The 22,401-nt window shown below is 42.0% G+C and overlaps 1 protein-coding gene across 1 annotated transcript in view; it reads right to left on the reverse strand.

Moving 5' to 3' along the window:
• The window catches only part of tmem109 (transmembrane protein 109), a 129,403-nt gene that overhangs the window by 96,997 nt on the left and 10,005 nt on the right, over positions 1-22,401 (reverse strand). The window contains exon 2 of the mRNA XM_083934055.1: positions 20,009-20,111. Within this exon, the coding sequence (XP_083790181.1) occupies positions 20,009-20,111 (103 nt within the window). The remainder of the gene's footprint in view (positions 1-20,008; positions 20,112-22,401) is intronic.

The raw sequence follows: 22,401 nt of genomic DNA on the forward strand, positions 1-22,401 counted from the left end.
TTATGGACACCTGAAGTAACCAGACAGTGAACTGTCCTACTTTCATTACAGACACCTAAACTAACCAGACAGTCAACTGTCTTACTGGCATTTAAGACGCCTGAACTAACCAGACAGTCAACTGTTCTTCTGTCATTACAGACACCTGAACTAACCAGACAGTCAACTGTCCAACTGTCATTACTGACACCTGAACTAATCAGACAGTCAACTGTCCTACTGTCATTACAGACACCTGAATTAACCAGACAGTCAACTGTCCTACTGTAATTACAGACACCTTAAAAAATTAGACAGTCAACTGCACTACTGTCATTACAGACACCTGAACTAACCAGACAGTCAACTGTCCTACTGGCATTACAGACACATGAACTAACCAGACAGTCAACTGTCCTACTATTATTACAGACAACTGAACTAACCAGACAATCAACTGTTCTACTGTTATTACAGACACATGAGCAAACCAGACAGTCAACTGTCCTACTGTTATTACAGACAACTGAACTAACCAGACAATCAACTGTTCTACTGTTATTACAGACACATGAACAAACCAGACAGTCAACTGTCCTACTGGCATTACAGACACATGAACAAACCACACAGTCAACTGTCCTACTGGCATTACAGACACCTGAACTAACCCAAGAGAGTGAACTTCCCTACTGTCATTACAGACACCTGAACTCACCAGACAGTCAACTGTCCTACTTTCATCACAAACACCTGAACTAACCAGAAAGTCAACTGTCCTACTCTCATTACAGACACCTGAACTAACCAGACAGTCAACTGTCCTACTGTCATTACAGACATCTGAACTAATCAGACAGTCAACTGTCCAACTGTCATTACAGACACCTGAACTAACCAGACAGTCAACTGTCCTACTGTCATTACAGACACCTGAACTAACGAGAAAGTCAACTGTCCTACTGGCATTACAGCCACATGAACTAACCCCAGACAGTCAACTACCCTACTGTCATTACAGACATCTGAACTAATCAGACAGTCAACTGTCCTACTGGCATTACAGACAACTGAACTAACCAGACAGTCAACTGTCCTACTGTCATTACAGACACCTGAACTTACCAGACAGTCAACTGTCCTACTGTCATTACAGACACCTGAACTAACGAGAAAGTCAACTGTCCTACTGGCATTACAGACACATGAACTAACCCCAGACAGTCAACTATCCTACTGTCATTATGGACACCTGAAATAACCAGACAGTCAACTGTCCTACTGTCATTACAGACATCTGAACTAATCAGACAGTCAACTGTCCAACTGTCATTACAGACACCTGAACTAATCAGACAGTCAACTGTCCTACTGTCATTACAGACACCTGAACTAACCAGACAGTCAACTTTCCTACTATAATTACAGACACCTGAAGAAATTAGACAGTCAACTGCACTACTGTCATTACAGACACCTGAACTAACCAGACAGTCAACTGTCCTACTGGCATTACAGACAACTGAACGAACCAGACAGTCAACTGTCCTACTGTCATTACAGACACCTGAACTAACCAGACAGTCAACTGTCCTACTGTCATTACAGACACCTGAACTAACGAGAAAGTCAACTGTCCTACTGGCATTACAGACACATGAACTAACCCCAGACAGTCAACTATCCTACTGTCATTATGGACACCTGAACTAACCAGACAGTCAACTGTCCTACTTTCATTACAGACACCTAAACTAACCAGACAGTCAACTGTCTTACTGGCATTTAACACGCCTGAACTAACCAGACAGTCAACTGTTCTTCTGTCATTACAGACACCTGAACTAACCAGACAGTCAACTGTCCAACTGTCATTACAGACACCTGAACTAATCAGACAGTCAACTGTCCTACTGTCATTACAGACACCTGAATTAACCAGACAGTCAACTGTCCTACTGTAATTACAGACACCTTAAAAAATTAGACAGTCAACTGCACTACTGTCATTACAGACACCTGAACTAACCAGACAGTCAACTGTCCTATTGGCATTACAGACACATGAACTAACCAGACAGTCAACTGTCCTACTGTTATTACAGACAACTGAACTAACCAGACAATCAACTGTTCTACTGTTATTACAGACACATGAGCAAACCAGACAGTCAACTGTCCTACTGTTATTACAGACAACTGAACTAACCAGACAATCAACTGTTCTACTGTTATTACAGACACATGAACAAACCAGACAGTCAACTGTCCTACTGGCATTACAGACACATGAACAAACCACACAGTCAACTGTCCTACTGGCATTACAGACACCTGAACTAACCCCAGAGAGTGAACTTCCCTACTGTCATTACAGACACCTGAACTCACCAGACAGTCAACTGTCCTACTTTCATCACAAACACCTGAACTAACCAGAAAGTCAACTGTCCTACTCTCATTACAGACACCTGAACTAACCAGACAGTCAACTGTCCTACTGGCATTACAGACAACTGAACTAACCAGACAGTCAACTGTCCTACTGTCATTACAGACACCTGAACTAACCAGACAGTCAACTGTCCTACTGTCATTACAGACACCTGAACTAACGAGAAAGTCAACTGTCCTACTGGCATTACAGACACATGAACTAACCCCAGACAGTCAACTATCCTACTGTCATTACAGACATCTGAACTAATCAGACAGTCAACTGTCCAACTGTCATTACAGACACCTGAACTAATCAGACAGTCAACTGTCCTACTGTCATTACAGACACCTTAAAAAATTAGACAGTCAACTGCACTACTGTCATTACAGACACCTGAACTAACCAGACAGTCAACTGTCCTATTGGCATTACAGACACATGAACTAACCAGACAGTCAACTGTCCTACTGTTATTACAGACAACTGAACTAACCAGACAATCAACTGTTCTACTGTTATTACAGACACATGAGCAAACCAGACAGTCAACTGTCCTACTGTTATTACAGACAACTGAACTAACCAGACAATCAACTGTTCTACTGTTATTACAGACACATGAACAAACCAGACAGTCAACTGTCCTACTGGCATTACAGACACATGAACAAACCACACAGTCAACTGTCCTACTGGCATTACAGACACCTGAACTAACCCCAGAGAGTGAACTTCCCTACTGTCATTACAGACACCTGAACTCACCAGACAGTCAACTGTCCTACTTTCATCACAAACACCTGAACTAACCAGAAAGTCAACTGTCCTACTCTCATTACAGACACCTGAACTAACCAGACAGTCAACTGTCCTACTGGCATTACAGACAACTGAACTAACCAGACAGTCAACTGTCCTACTGTCATTACAGACACCTGAACTAACCAGACAGTCAACTGTCCTACTGTCATTACAGACACCTGAACTAACGAGAAAGTCAACTGTCCTACTGGCATTACAGACACATGAACTAACCCCAGACAGTCAACTATCCTACTGTCATTACAGACATCTGAACTAATCAGACAGTCAACTGTCCAACTGTCATTACAGACACCTGAACTAATCAGACAGTCAACTGTCCTACTGTCATTACAGACACCTGAACTAACCAGACAGTCAACTGTCCTACTGTCATTACAGACACCTGAACTAACGAGAAAGTCAACTGTCCTACTGGCATTACAGACACATGAACTAACCCCAGACAGTCAACTATCCTACTGTCATTATGGACACCTGAACTAACCAAACAGTCAACTGTCCTACTTTCATTACAGACACCTAAACTAACCAGACAGTCAACTGTCCTACTGGCATTTAAGACGCCTGAACTAACCAGACAGTCAACTGTTCTTCTGTCATTACAGACACCTGAACTAACCAGACAGTCAACTGTCCAACTGTCATTACAGACACCTGAACTAATCAGACAGTCAACTGTCCTATTGGCATTACAGACACCTGAACTAACCAGACAGTCAACTGTCCTATTGGCATTACAGACACATGAACTAACCAGACAGTCAACTGTCCTACTGTTATTACAGACAACTGAACTAACCAGACAATCAACTGTTCTACTGTTATTACAGACACATGAGCAAACCAGACAGTCAACTGTCCTACTGTTATTACAGACAACTGAACTAACCAGACAATCAACTGTTCTACTGTTATTACAGACACATGAACAAACCAGACAGTCAACTGTCCTACTGGCATTACAGACACATGAACAAACCACACAGTCAACTGTCCTACTGGCATTACAGACACCTGAACTAACCCCAGAGAGTGAACTTCCATACTGTCATTACAGACACCTGAACTCACCAGACAGTCAACTGTCCTACTTTCATCACAAACACCTGAACTAACCAGAAAGTCAACTGTCCTACTCTCATTACAGACACCTGAACTAACCAGACAGTCAACTGTCCTACTGGCATTACAGACAACTGAACTAACCAGACAGTCAACTGTCCTACTGTCATTACAGACACCTGAACTAACCAGACAGTCAACTGTCCTACTGTCATTACAGACACCTGAACTAACGAGAAAGTCAACTGTCCTACTGGCATTACAGACACATGAACTAACCCCAGACAGTCAACTATCCTACTGTCATTACAGACATCTGAACTAATCAGACAGTCAACTGTCCAACTGTCATTACAGACACCTGAACTAATCAGACAGTCAACTGTCCTACTGTCATTACAGACACCTGAACTAACCAGACAGTCAACTGTCCTACTGTCATTACAGACACCTGAACTAACGAGAAAGTCAACTGTCCTACTGGCATTACAGACACATGAACTAACCCCAGACAGTCAACTATCCTACTGTCATTATGGACACCTGAACTAACCAAACAGTCAACTGTCCTACTTTCATTACAGACACCTAAACTAACCAGACAGTCAACTGTCCTACTGGCATTTAAGACGCCTGAACTAACCAGACAGTCAACTGTTCTTCTGTCATTACAGACACCTGAACTAACCAGACAGTCAACTGTCCAACTGTCATTACAGACACCTGAACTAATCAGACAGTCAACTGTCCTACTGTCATTACAGACACCTGAATTAACCAGAGAGTCAACTGTCCTACTGTAATTACAGACACCTCAAAAAATTAGACAGTCAACTGCACTACTGTCAAAACAGACACCTGAACTAACCAGACAGTCAACTGTCCTACTGGCATTACAGACACCTGAACTAACCAGACAGTCAACTGTCCTAATGTTATTACAGACAACTGAACTAACCAGACAATAAACTGTTCTACTGTTATTACAGACACATGAACAAACCAGACGGTCAACTGTCCTACTGGCATTACAGACACATGAACAAACCAGACAGTCAACTGTCCTACTGGCATTACAGACACCTGAACTAACCCCAGAGAGTGAACTTCCCTACTGTCATTACAGACGCCTGAACTTACCGGACAGTGAACTGTCCTACTGTCATTACAGACACCTGAACTCACCAGACAGTCAACTGTCCTAATGTCATTAAAGACAACTGAACTAACCAGACAGTCAACTGTCCTACTGGCATTACAGACACCTGAACTAACCCTAGAGATGGAACTATCCTACTGTCATTACAGACACCTGAACTAACCAGACAGTCAACTGTCCTAATGTTATTACAGACAACTGAACTAACCAGACAATAAACTGTTCTACTGTTATTACAGACACATGAACAAACCAGACGGTCAACTGTCCTACTCTCATTACAGACACATGAACAAACCAGACAGTCAACTGTCCTACTGGCATTACAGACACCTGAACTAACCCCAGAGAGTGAACTTCCCTACTGTCATTACAGACGCCTGAACTCACCGGACAGTGAACTGTCCTACTGTCATTACAGACACCTGAACTCACCAGACAGTCAACTGTCCTACTGTCATTAAAGACAACTTAACTAACCAGACAGTCAACTGTCCTACTGGCATTACAGACACCTGAACTAACCCTAGAGATGGAACTATCCTACTGTCATTACAGACACCTGAACTAACCAGACAGTCAACTGTCCTACTTTCATCACAAACACCTGAACTAACCAGAAAGTCAACTGTCCTACTGTTATTACAGACACCTGAACTAACCAGACAGTCAACTGTCCTACTGTCATTACGGACACCTGAACTAACCAGACAGTCAACTGTCCTACTGTTATTACAGACACCTGAACAAACCAGAGAGTCAACTGTCCTACTGTTATTACAGACAACTTAACTAACCAGACAATCAACTGTTCTACTGTTATTACAGACACCAGAGCTAACTAGACAGTCAACTGTCCTACTGGCATTACAGACACATGAACAAACCAGACAGTCAACTGTCCTACTGTTATTACAGACAACTGTCCTACTGGCATTACAGACACCTGAACTAACCCCAGAGAGTGAACTACCCTGCTGTCATTACAGACACCTGAACTCACCAGACAGTCAACTGTCCTACTGTCATTACAGACAACTGAACTAACCAGACAGTCAACTGTCCTACTGGCATTACAGACACCTGAACTAACCCTAGAGATGGAACTATCCTACTGTCATTACAGACACCTGAACTAACCAGACAGTCAACTGTCCTACTTTCATCACAAACACCTGAACTAACCAGAAAGTTAACTGTCCTACTCTCATTACAGACACCTGAACTAACCAGACAGTCAACTACCCTACTGTCATTACAGTCACCTGAACTAACCAGACAGTCAATTGTCCTACTGTCATTGAGGACACCTGAACAAACCAGACAGTCAACTGTCCTACTGTTATTACAGACAACTTAACTAACCAGACAATCAACTGTTCTACTGTTATTACAGACACCAGAGCTAACCAGACAGTCAGCTGTCCTACTGGCATTACAGACACATGAACAAACCAGACAGTCAACTGTCCTACTGTTATTACAGACACCAGAGCTAACCAGACAGTCAGCTGTCTTACTGGCATTACAGACACCTGAACTAACCCCAGAGAGTGAACTACCCTGCTGTCATTACAGACACCTGAACTAACCAGACAGTCAACTGTCCTACTGTCATTACAGACTCCTGAACTAACCAGACAGTCAACTGTCCTACTTCCATTACGGACATCTGAACTAATCAGACAGTCAACTGTCCTAATGGCATTACAGACACCTGAACTACCCAGACAGTCAACTGTCCTACTGTCATTACAGACACCTGAACTAACCAGACAGTCAACTGTCCTACTGGCATTACAGTTACATGAACTAACCAGACAGTCAACTGTCCTACTGTCATTACAGACACCTGAAATACCCAGACAGTCAACTGTCCTACTAGCATTACAGACACCTGAACTAACCAGACAGTCAACTGTCCTACTGGCATTACAGACACCTGAACTAACCCCAGACAGTCAACTGTCCTACTGTCATTACAGACACCTGAACTAACCAGACAGTCAACTGTCCTACTGGCATTACAGACACCTGAACTAACCCCAGACAGTCAACTGTCCTACTGTCATTACAGAAACCTGAACTAACCAGACAGTCAACTGTCCTACAGTCATTACAGACACCTGAACTAACCCCAGACAGTCAACTATCTTACTGTCATTACAGACACCTGAACTAACCAGACAGTCAACTGTCCTACTGTCATTACAGACACCTGAACTAACCAGACGGTCAACTGTTCTACTGTTATTACAGACACCTGAGCAAACCAGACAGTCAACTGTCCTACTGTTATTACAGACACCTGAACTAACCAGACAGTCAACTGTCCTACTGTTATTACAGACACCTGAACTAACCAAACAGCCAACTGTCCTACTGTTATTACAGACAACTGTCCTACTAGCATTACAGAAACCTGAACTAACCAAACAGTAGACTGTCCTACTGTTATTACAGACAACTGTCCTACTGGCATTACAGACACATGAACAAACCAGACAGTCAACTGTCCTACTGGCATTACAGACACCTGAACTAACCCCAGAGAGTGAACTTCCCTACTGTCATTACAGACGCCTGAACTCACCGGACAGTGAACTGTCCTACTGTCATTACAGACACCTGAACTCACCAGACAGTCAACTGTCCTATTGTCATTAAAGACAACTTAACTAACCAGACAGTCAACTGTCCTACTGGCATTACAGACACCTGAACTAACCCTAGAGATGGAACTATCCTACTGTCATTACAGACACCTGAACTAACCAGACAGTCAACTGTCCTACTTTCATCACAAACACCTGAACTAACCAGAAAGTCAACTGTCCTACTGTTATTACAGACACCTGAACTAACCAGACAGTCAACTGTCCTACTGTCATTACGGACACCTGAACTAACCAGACAGTCAACTGTCCTACTGTTATTACAGACACCTGAACAAACCAGAGAGTCAACTGTCCTACTGTTATTACAGACAACTTAACTAACCAGACAATCAACTGTTCTACTGTTATTACAGACACCAGAGCTAACCAGACAGTCAACTGTCCTACTGGCATTACAGACACATGAACAAACCAGACAGTCAACTGTCCTACTGTTATTACAGACAACTGTCCTAATGGCATTACAGACACCTGAACTAACCCCAGAGAGTGAACTACCCTGCTGTCATTACAGACACCTGAACTCACCAGACAGTCAACTGTCCTACTGTCATTACAGACAACTGAACTAACCAGACAGTCAACTGTCCTACTGGCATTACAGACACCTGAACTAACCCTAGAGATGGAACTATCCTACTGTCATTACAGACACCTGAACTAACCAGACAGTCAACTGTCCTACTTTCATCACAAACACCTGAACTAACCAGAAAGTCAACTGTCCTACTCTCATTACAGACACCTGAACTAACCAGACAGTCAACTACCCTACTGTCATTACAGTCACCTGAACTAACCAGACAGTCAATTGTCCTACTGTCATTACGGACACCTGAAAAAACCAGACAGTCAACTGTCCTACTGTTATTACAGACAACTTAACTAACCAGACAATCAACTGTTCTACTGTTATTACAGACACCAGAGCTAACCAGACAGTCAGCTGTCCTACTGGCATTACAGACACATGAACAAACCAGACAGTCAACTGTCCTACTGTTATTACAGACACCAGAGCTAACCAGACAGTCAGCTGTCTTACTGGCATTACAGACACCTGAACTAACCCCAGAGAGTGAACTACCCTGCTGTCATTACAGACACCTGAACTAACCAGACAGTCAACTGTCCTACTGTCATTACAGACTCCTGAACTAACCAGACAGTCAACTGTCCTACTTCCATTACGGACATCTGAACTAATCAGACAGTCAACTGTCCTAATGGCATTACAGACACCTGAACTACCCAGACAGTCAACTGTCCTACTGTCATTACAGACACCTGAACTAACCAGACAGTCAACTGTCCTACTGGCATTACAGTTACATGAACTAACCAGACAGTCAACTGTCCTACTGTCATTACAGACACCTGAAATACCCAGACAGTCAACTGTCCTACTAGCATTACAGACACCTGAACTAACCAGACAGTCAACTGTCCTACTGGCATTACAGACACCTGAACTAACCCCAGACAGTCAACTGTCCTACTGTCATTACAGACACCTGAACTAACCAGACAGTCAACTGTCCTACTGGCATTACAGACACCTGAACTAACCCCAGACAGTCAACTGTCCTACTGTCATTACAGAAACCTGAACTAACCAGACAGTCAACTGTCCTACAGTCATTACAGACACCTGAACTAACCCCAGACAGTCAACTATCTTACTGTCATTACAGACACCTGAACTAACCAGACAGTCAACTGTCCTACTGTCATTACAGACACCTGAACTAACCAGACGGTCAACTGTTCTACTGTTATTACAGACACCTGAGCAAACCAGACAGTCAACTGTCCTACTGTTATTACAGACACCTGAACTAACCAGACAGTCAACTGTCCTACTGTTATTACAGACACCTGAACTAACCAAACAGCCAACTGTCCTACTGTTATTACAGACAACTGTCCTACTAGCATTACAGAAACCTGAACTAACCAAACAGTCAACTGTCCTACTGTTATTACAGACAACTGTCCTACTGGCATTACAGACACATGAACAAACCAGACAGTCAACTGTCCTATTGGCATTACAGACACCTGAACTAACCCCAGAGAGTGAACTACCCTACTGTCATTACAGACACCTGAACTAACAAGACAGTCAACTGTCCTACTGTCATTACAGACACCTGAACTAACCAGACAGTCAACTGTCCTACTGTCATTACGGACAACTGAACTAATCAGACAGTCAACTGTCCTACTGGCATTACAGACACCTGAACTACCCAGACAGTCAACTGTCCTACTGTCATTACAGACACCTGAACTAACCAGCCAGTCAACTGTCCTACTGTCATTACAGACATCTGAACTAATCAGACAGTCAACTGTCCAACTGTCATTACAGACACCTGAACTAATCAGACAGTCAACTGTCCTACTGTCATTACAGACACCTGAACTAACCAGACAGTCAACTTTCCTACTATAATTACAGACACCTGAAGAAATTAGACAGTCAACTGCACTACTGTCATTACAGACACCTGAACTAACCAGACAGTCAACTGTCCTACTGGCATTACAGACAACTGAACGAACCAGACAGTCAACTGTCCTACTGTCACTACAGACACCTGAACTAACCAGACAGTCAACTGTCCTACTGTCATTACAGACACCTGAACTAACGAGAAAGTCAACTGTCCTACTGGCATTACAGACACATGAACTAACCCCAGACAGTCAACTATCCTACTGTCATTATGGACACCTGAACTAACCAGACAGTCAACTGTCCTACTTTCATTACAGACACCTAAACTAACCAGACAGTCAACTGTCTTACTGGCATTTAACACGCCTGAACTAACCAGACAGTCAACTGTTCTTCTGTCATTACAGACACCTGAACTAACCAGACAGTCAACTGTCCAACTGGCATTACAGACACCTGAACTAATCAGACAGTCAACTGTCCTACTGTCATTACAGACACCTGAATTAACCAGACAGTCAACTGTCCTACTGTAATTACAGACACCTTAAAAAATTAGACAGTCAACTGCACTACTGTCATTACAGACACCTGAACTAACCAGACAGTCAACTGTCCTATTGGCATTACAGACACATGAACTAACCAGACAGTCAACTGTCCTACTGTTATTACAGACAACTGAACTAACCAGACAATCAACTGTTCTACTGTTATTACAGACACATGAGCAAACGAGACAGTCAACTGTCCTACTGTTATTACAGACAACTGAACTAACCAGACAATCAACTGTTCTACTGTTATTACAGACACATGAACAAACCAGACAGTCAACTGTCCTACTGGCATTACAGACACATGAACAAACCACACAGTCAACTGTCCTACTGGCATTACAGACACCTGAACTAACCCCAGAGAGTGAACTTCCCTACTGTCATTACAGACACCTGAACTCACCAGACAGTCAACTGTCCTACTTTCATCACAAACACCTGAACTAACCAGAAAGTCAACTGTCCTACTCTCATTACAGACACCTGAACTAACCAGACAGTCAACTGTCCTACTGGCATTACAGACAACTGAACTAACCAGACAGTCAACTGTCCTACTGTCATTACAGACACCTGAACTAACCAGACAGTCAACTGTCCTACTGTCATTACAGACACCTGAACTAACGAGAAAGTCAACTGTCCTACTGGCATTACAGACACATGAACTAACCCCAGACAGTCAACTATCCTACCGTCATTACAGACATCTGAACTAATCAGACAGTCAACTGTCCAACTGTCATTACAGACACCTGAACTAATCAGACAGTCAACTGTCCTACTGTCATTACAGACACCTGAACTAACCAGACAGTCAACTGTCCTACTGTCATTACAGACACCTGAACTAACGAGAAAGTCAACTGTCCTACTGGCATTACAGACACATGAACTAACCCCAGACAGTCAACTATCCTACTGTCATTATGGACACCTGAACTAACCAAACAGTCAACTGTCCTACTTTCATTACAGACACCTAAACTAACCAGACAGTCAACTGTCCTACTGGCATTTAAGACGCCTGAACTAACCAGACAGTCAACTGTTCTTCTGTCATTACAGACACCTGAACTAACCAGACAGTCAACTGTCCAACTGTCATTACAGACACCTGAACTAATCAGACAGTCAACTGTCCTACTGTCATTACAGACACCTGAATTAACCAGAGAGTCAACTGTCCTACTGTAATTACAGACACCTCAAAAAATTCGACAGTCAACTGCACTACTGTCAATACAGACACCTGAACTAACCAGACAGTCAACTGTCCTACTGGCATTACAGACACCTGAACTAACCAGACAGTCAACTGTCCTAATGTTATTACAGACAACTGAACTAACCAGACAATAAACTGTTCTACTGTTATTACAGACACATGAACAAACCAGACGGTCAACTGTCCTACTGGCATTACAGACACATGAACAAACCAGACAGTCAACTGTCCTACTGGCATTACAGACACCTGAACTAACCCCAGAGAGTGAACTTCCCTACTGTCATTACAGGCGCCTGAACTTACCGGACAGTGAACTGTCCTACTGTCATTACAGACACCTGAACTCAGCAGACAGTCAACTGTCCTACTGTCATTAAAGACAACTGAACTAACCAGACAGTCAACTGTCCTACTGGCATTACAGACACCTGAACTAACCCTAGAGATGGAACTATCCTACTGTCATTACAGACACCTGAACTAACCAGACAGTCAACTGTCCTAATGTTATTACAGACAACTGAACTAACCAGACAATCAACTGTTCTACTGTTATTACAGACACATGAGCAAACGAGACAGTCAACTGTCCTACTGTTATTACAGACAACTGAACTAACCAGACAATCAACTGTTCTACTGTTATTACAGACACATGAACAAACCAGACAGTCAACTGTCCTACTGGCATTACAGACACATGAACAAACCACACAGTCAACTGTCCTACTGGCATTACAGACACCTGAACTAACCCCAGAGAGTGAACTTCCCTACTGTCATTACAGACACCTGAACTCACCAGACAGTCAACTGTCCTACTTTCATCACAAACACCTGAACTAACCAGAAAGTCAACTGTCCTACTCTCATTACAGACACCTGAACTAACCAGACAGTCAACTGTCCTACTGGCATTACAGACAACTGAACTAACCAGACAGTCAACTGTCCTACTGTCATTACAGACACCTGAACTAACCAGACAGTCAACTGTCCTACTGTCATTACAGACACCTGAACTAACGAGAAAGTCAACTGTCCTACTGGCATTACAGACACATGAACTAACCCCAGACAGTCAACTATCCTACTGTCATTACAGACATCTGAACTAATCAGACAGTCAACTGTCCAACTGTCATTACAGACACCTGAACTAATCAGACAGTCAACTGTCCTACTGTCATTACAGACACCTGAACTAACCAGACAGTCAACTGTCCTACTGTCATTACAGACACCTGAACTAACGAGAAAGTCAACTGTCCTACTGGCATTACAGACACATGAACTAACCCCAGACAGTCAACTATCCTACTGTCATTATGGACACCTGAACTAACCAAACAGTCAACTGTCCTACTTTCATTACAGACACCTAAACTAACCAGACAGTCAACTGTCCTACTGGCATTTAAGACGCCTGAACTAACCAGACAGTCAACTGTTCTTCTGTCATTACAGACACCTGAACTAACCAGACAGTCAACTGTCCAACTGTCATTACAGACACCTGAACTAATCAGACAGTCAACTGTCCTACTGTCATTACAGACACCTGAATTAACCAGAGAGTCAACTGTCCTACTGTAATTACAGACACCTCAAAAAATTAGACAGTCAACTGCACTACTGTCAATACAGACACCTGAACTAACCAGACAGTCAACTGTCCTACTGGCATTACAGACACCTGAACTAACCAGACAGTCAACTGTCCTAATGTTATTACAGACAACTGAACTAACCAGACAATAAACTGTTCTACTGTTATTACAGACACATGAACAAACCAGACGGTCAACTGTCCTACTGGCATTACAGACACATGAACAAACCAGACAGTCAACTGTCCTACTGGCATTACAGACACCTGAACTAACCCCAGAGAGTGAACTTCCCTACTGTCATTACAGACGCCTGAACTTACCGGACAGTGAACTGTCCTACTGTCATTACAGACACCTGAACTCACCAGACAGTCAACTGTCCTACTGTCATTAAAGACAACTGAACTAACCAGACAGTCAACTGTCCTACTGGCATTACAGACACCTGAACTAACCCTAGAGATGGAACTATCCTACTGTCATTACAGACACCTGAACTAACCAGACAGTCAACTGTCCTAATGTTATTACAGACAACTGAACTAACCAGACAATAAACTGTTCTACTGTTATTACAGACACATGAACAAACCAGACGGTCAACTGTCCTACTTGCATTACAGACACATGAACAAACCAGACAGTCAACTGTCCTACTGGCATTACAGACACCTGAACTAACCCCAGAGTGTGAACTTCCCTACTGTCATTACAGACACCTGAACTCACCGGACAGTGAACTGTCCTACTGTCATTACAGACACCTGAACTCACCAGACAGTCAACTGTCCTACTGTCATTAAAGACAACTTAACTAACCAGACAGTCAACTGTCCTACTGGCATTACAGACACCTGAACTAACCCTAGAGATGGAACTATCCTACTGTCATTACAGACACCTGAACTAACCAGACAGTCAACTGTCCTACTTTCATCACAAACACCTGAACTAACCAGAAAGTCAACTGTCCTACTGTTATTACAGACACCTGAACTAACCAGACAGTCAACTGTCCTACTGTCATTACGGAAACCTGAACTAACCAGACAGTCAACTGTCCTACTGTTATTACAGACACCTGAACAAACCAGAGAGTCAACTGTCCTACTGTTATTACAGACAACTTAACTAACCAGACAATCAACTGTTCTACTGTTATTAGAGACACCAGAGCTAACCAGACAGTCAACTGTCCTACTGGCATTACAGACACATGAACAAACCAGACAGTCAACTGTCCTACTGTTATTACAGACAACTGTCCTACTGGCATTACAGACACCTGAACTAACCCCAGAGAGTGAACTACCCTGCTGTCATTACAGACACCTGAACTCACCAGACAGTCAACTGTCCTACTGTCATTACAGACAACTGAACTAACCAGACAGTCAACTGTCCTACTGGCATTACAGACACCTGAACTAACCCTAGAGATGGAACTATCCTACTGTCATTACAGACACCTGAACTAACCAGACAGTCAACTGTCCTACTTTCATCACAAACACCTGAACTAACCAGAAAGTCAACTGTCCTACTCTCATTACAGACACCTGAACTAACCAGACAGTCAACTACCCTACTGTCATTACAGTCACCTGAACTAACCAGACAGTCAATTGTCCTACTGTCATTACGGACACCTGAACAAACCAGACAGTCAACTGTCCTACTGTTATTACAGACAACTTAACTAACCAGACAATCAAATGTTCTACTGTTATTACAGACACCAGAGCTAACCAGACAGTCAGCTGTCCTACTGGCATTACAGACACATGAACAAACCAGACAGTCAACTGTCCTACTGTTATTACAGACACCAGAGCTAACCAGACAGTCAGCTGTCTTACTGGCATTACAGACACCTGAACTAACCCCAGAGAGTGAACTACCCTGCTGTCATTACAGACACCTCAACTAACCAGACAGTCAACTGTCCTACTGTCATTAAAGACAACTTAACTAACATGACAGTCAACTGTCCTACTGGCATTACAGACACCTGAACTAACCCTAGAGATGGAACTATGCTACTGTCATTACAGACACCTGAACTAACCAGACAGTCAACTGTCCTACTTTCATCACAAACACCTGAACTAACCAGAAAGTCAACTGTCCTACTGTTATTACAGACACCTGAACTAACCAGACAGTCAACTGTCCTACTGTCATTACGGACACCTGAACTAACCAGACAGTCAACTGTCCTACTGTTATTACAGACACCTGAACAAACCAGAGAGTCAACTGTCCTACTGTTATTACAGACAACTTAACTAACCAGACAATCAACTGTTCTACTGTTATTAGAGACACCAGAGCTAACCAGACAGTCAACTGTCCTACTGGCATTACAGACACATGAACAAACCAGACAGTCAACTGTCCTACTGTTATTACAGACAACTGTCCTACTGGCATTACAGACACCTGAACTAACCCCAGAGAGTGAACTACCCTGCTGTCATTACAGACACCTGAACTCACCAGACAGTCAACTGTCCTACTGTCATTACAGACAACTGAACTAACCAGACAGTCAACTGTCCTACTGGCATTACAGACACCTGAACTAACCCTAGAGATGGAACTATCCTACTGTCATTACAGACACCTGAACTAACCAGACAGTCAACTGTCCTACTTTCATCACAAACACCTGAACTAACCAGAAAGTCAACTGTCCTACTCTCATTACAGACACCTGAACTAACCAGACAGTCAACTACCCTACTGTCATTACAGTCACCTGAACTAACCAGACAGTCAATTGTCCTACTGTCATTACGGACACCTGAACAAACCAGACAGTCAACTGTCCTACTGTTATTACAGACAACTTAACTAACCAGACAATCAAATGTTCTACTGTTATTACAGACACCAGAGCTAACCAGACAGTCAGCTGTCCTACTGGCATTACAGACACATGAACAAACCAGACAGTCAACTGTCCTACTGTTATTACAGACACCAGAGCTAACCAGACAGTCAGCTGTCTTACTGGCATTACAGACACCTGAACTAACCCCAGAGAGTGAACTACCCTGCTGTCATTACAGACACCTCAACTAACCAGACAGTCAACTGTCCTACTGTCATTACAGACTCCTGAACTAACCAGACAGTCAACTGTCCTACTTCCATTACGGACATCTGAACTAATCAGACAGTCAACTGTCCTAATGGCATTACAGACACCTGAACTACCCAGACAGTCAACTGTCCTACTGTCATTACAGACACCTGAACTAACCAGACAGTCAACTGTCCTACTGGCATTACAGTTACATGAACTAACCAGACAGTCAACTGTCCTACTGTCATTACAGACACCTGAAATACCCAGACAGTCAACTGTCCTACTAGCATTACAGACACCTGAACTAACCAGACAGTCAACTGTCCTACTTGCATTACAGACACCTGAACTAACCCCAGACAGTCAACTGTCCTACTGTCATTACAGACACCTGAACTAACCAGACAGTCAACTGTCCTACTGGCATTACAGACACCTGAACTAACCCCAGACAGTCAACTGTCCTACTGTCATTACAGAAACCTGAACCAACCAGACAGTCAACTGTCCTACAGTCATTACAGACACCTGAACTAACCCCAGACAGTCAACTATCTTACTGTCATTACAGACACCTGAACTAACCAGACAGTCAACTGTCCTACTGTCATTACAGACACCTGAACTAACCAGACGGCCAACTGTTCTACTGTTATTACAGACACCTGAGCAAACCAGACAGTCAACTGTCCTACTGTTATTACAGACACCTGAACTAACCAGACAGTCAACTGTCCTACTGTTATTACAGACACCTGAACTAACCAAACAGCCAACTGTCCTACTGTTATTACAGACAACTGTCCTACTAGCATTACAGAAACCTGAACTAACCAAACAGTCAACTGTCCTACTGTTATTACAGACAACTGTCCTACTGGCATTACAGACACATGAACAAACCAGACAGTCAACTGTCCTATTGGCATTACAGACACCTGAACTAACCCCAGAGAGTGAACTACCCTACTGTCATTACAGACACCTGAACTAACCAGACAGTCAACTGTCCTACTGTCATTACAGACACCTGAACTAACCAGACAGTCAACTGTCCTACTGTCATTACGGACGACTGAACTAATCAGACAGTCAACTGTCCTACTGGCATTACAGACACCTGAACTACCCAGACAGTCAACTGTCCTACTGTCATTACAGACACCTGAACTAACCAGCCAGTCAACTGTCCTACTGGCATTACAGACACATGAACTAACCAGACAGTCAACTGTCCTAATGTCATTACAGACACCTGAAATACCCAGACAGTCAACTGTCCTACTAGCATTACAGACACCTGAACTAACCAGACAGTCAACTGTCCAACTGGCATTACAGACACCCGAACTAACCCCAGACAGTCAACTATCCTACTGTCATTACAGACACCTAAAATAACCAGACAGTAAACTGTCCTACTGGCATTACAGACACCTGAACTAACCCCAGACAGTCAACTATCCTACTGGCATTACAGACACCTAAAATAACCAGACAGTAAACTGTCCTACTATCATTACAGACACCTGAACTAACCAGACAGTCAACTGTCCTACTGTCATTACAGACACCTGAACTAACCAGACAGTCAACTGTCCTACTGTCATTAAGGACACCTGAACTAACCAGACAGTCAACTGTCCTACTGGCATTACAGACACCTGAACTAACCAGACAGTCAACTGTCCTACTGTCATTACAGACACCTGAACTAACCAGACAGTCAACTGTCCTACTGTCATTACGGGGAACTGAACTAATCAGACAGTCAACTGTCCTACTGGCATTACAGACACCTGAACTACCCAGACAGTCAACTGTCCTACTGTCATTACAGTCACCTGAACTAACCAGCCAGTCAACTGTCCTACTGGCATTACAGACACTTGTAATAACCAGACAGTCAACTGTCCAACTGGCATTACAGACACCTGAACTAACCAGACAGTCAACTGTCCCACTGGCATTACAGACACCTGAACTAACCTGACAGTCAATTGTCCTAATGGCATTACAGACACCTGAACTTTTACCCGAACGTTTAGTTATTCTATCCACCTGTTGTTAATATTTGTATGTATCATTGTGTCAGTTTTATAATGGAAATTGAGGGAGCAAAAGTAGTATCAGCTTCAAATATCGGCTCAAGAAAATCGTCAGTCCGTATCGGCCATCAGCCAAGGCTGAAGAAAAGAAATCCGCATCTGCCCTAAAAAAATCCAGATTGGTCGATCCCTGATGTGAAGGAGCTAGAAGCTTATGTCAGTGAAACATGCATTGTTCACTGAAAAAACCCACTGCAGTGGTGGAAGTCCAACAGGCACCAGGACAAAAAGTGAGCGTTGTGTCTGTGGCAGCAGCTGCTGATTCCTGCCTCCTCTGTGCTTTTTGTAAAGAAACAATGTTTTTAAGTTGTGGTTGTGAAAAACCAATCCTTAAAGGGGAAATGTGACTGTTTAATAAAAAATAACAGGATTTTAGAATAAATCAATTCTTTATAATTTGTTCTCTAATTTTGATTGCCTGTGTATGTTCCCTCCAGCACACTGTAACAGGCTGCAGGGCATTGCACTTTCAACTACAATAAGCATAATTAAAAGATGAAACAGAAGTATTTGACATAGAAATGCTGTGGCAATGTACTTAATATTTTTGTTATTTTCATTCTTTTAAAGTCACCAGAATGTGGGAAACAATGTCTTTAGAATTTTTCTAGGGGAGTGTGGGCTGACAGACCCCAGACCCCCGCTTCGGTTTTGGAATTCTCCTTATTTCCTTCTTAAGTCTCAAAGTGTTGTGATGTCACCTGCCTCTGCCTGCAGCCCCACATGAGCTAATGTGATGGACAGTAGTGTGCGTGCGTGCGTGCGTGTGTGCGTGCGTGCGTGTGTGATGTTTACCTTGGATTCCAGCAGCCTGCATGAATTGGGAGACATACTGAATGAGTACGTTCAGACCACTGCACAGACTTTCTGCTCCGACGCAGAGGACCTGAGAGAACGCCTGGAGGAGAGGAGGGTGGGGGTGGAGACACATTCAAGGTGGATTTATGGTTCCAAAACTAAAGGTTCAGACATGAGACATGTTGAAGACAGTGGGGTTGGCCTGCTTTAAATACAGGGGTGCAGATCCGATGTCAGGATTGGGGGGGAGACACAAAACTAATTTCTTTAAATATTTTTGCTCATATGCAACTCATACCATCGGTGTGTTTCCATTAGGGTAAAATGTGGCCACTCGATAAGTTTCAGTCCTCGCCCTCTCAAATGGCTATTCACTCACCGTGTTTCCATTACAAAAAAAGGCCCCAAAGGGATTTAGGAGACTCTGGAAGTGACGTATCACTCTGAATGGATTTAGTTCGCCGGTGATCAGCTGATCAGTGATACAGTGGCGTACCGTTTTTTCTCAAAGTGAGAAATACAGAATAGTTTTTGTTTAATTTAAGGTGGCCCGTATGATTCACAACGTCAACTTATGTACAAGTCACTTGAAAGAAAACACTCCACCTTAAAAAAAGTGTTTGTTGACAGACTGTCACCCCGCTTGCAGAACGGTGTGTGTGTTTGTGTGTTAGTGTGTGTGCTTGTGTGTAAATGGGAGGGAGACACAAGGACCACAGGTCAGAATCCAACCCGGCTGCTGCAGCACTCATTTTAACAACCTTGTGCACAGATGTGCGTGCACAGATCATTTTCTGTGCTGTGTTCTTGTTCACCACTGGATAAACTACTCTCAGGGTGGCCGGTAGCTGAGTGGTTAGAGCAATCGGCCCATGTGAAGAGGCTGAAGGAGCTTAATGCAGCGACCGCAGGTTCGACTCTGACCGGGTATTCGACCAAAGTGGTAACGCACCTCATAAATCATAACTTGGTAGAGCTTTCCTGTTCTTACCTTTCTTGTTTATTTGTTTTAAAAAAGCCAACAGATGCAGAACAGATGTATGCTGCCATGGAAAAGAGAACTGACTTGAGTGAAACATTTATCGTGGGTGACGATAAAGAACCTAACCTAACCAGAGTACCACTGCTTACTGAACTGTTATATTAGTAAACCATCATTTTATTTAACTGTTATATTAGTAAATCATCATTTTATTTAACTGTTATAATAGTAAATCATCATTTTACTGAACTGTTATATTAGTAAATCATCACTTTAACCGTTATATTAGTAAATCATCATTTTATTTAACTGTTATATTAGTAAATCATCATTTTACTGAACTGTTATATTGGTAAATCATCATTTTAACTTTTATAATGGTAAATCATCATTTTACTGAAATTTTATATTAGTAAATCATCACTTTAACTGTTATATTAGTAAATCATCATTTACTGAACTGTTATATTAGTGAATCATCATTTTACTGAACTGTTATATTGGTAAATCATCATTTTAACTTTTATAATGGTAAATCATCATTTTACTGAAATTTTATATTAGTAAATCATCACTTTAACTGTTATATTAGTAAATCTTCATTTTACTGAACTGTTATGTTAGTAAATCATCATTTACTGAACTGTTATATTAGTGAATCATTATTTTACTGAACTGTTATATTAGTAAATCATCATTTTAACTGTTATATTAGTGAATCATCATTTACTGAACTGTTATATTAGTAAATCTTCATTTTACTGAGCTGTTATATTAGTAAATCATAATTTTACTTAACTGTTATATTAGTAAATCATCATTTTACTGAACTGTTGTATTAGAAAATCATCATTTTAACTGTTATATTAGTAAAGCATCCTTTAACTGAACTGTTATATTAGTAAATCATTATTTTACTGAACTGTTATATTAGTAAGTCATCATTTTAACTGATATATTAGTAAATCATCATTTACTGAACTGTTATATTAGTAAGTCATCATTTTAACTGTTATATTAGTAAATCATCATTTTACTGAGCTGTTATATTAGTAAATCATCATTTACTGAACTGTTATATTGGTAAATCATTATTTTAACTTTTAAAATGGTGAATCATAATTTTACTGAACTGTTATATTAGTAAATCATCACTTTAACTGTTATATTAGTAAATCATCATTTACTGAACTGTTATATTAGTAAATCTTCATTTTACTGAACTGTTTTATTAGTAAATCATCATTTACTGAACTGTTATATTAGTGAATCATTATTTTACTGAACTGTTATATTAGTAAGTCATCATTTTAACTGACATATTAGTAAATCATCATTTACAGAACTGTTATATTAGTAAGTCATCATTTTAACTGTTATATTAGTAAATCATCATTTTACTGAGCTG

This window comes from Echiichthys vipera (genome assembly GCF_963691815.1).
Source record: "Echiichthys vipera genome assembly, chromosome: 2".
Taxonomy (NCBI): Eukaryota; Metazoa; Chordata; class Actinopteri; order Perciformes; family Trachinidae; genus Echiichthys; species Echiichthys vipera.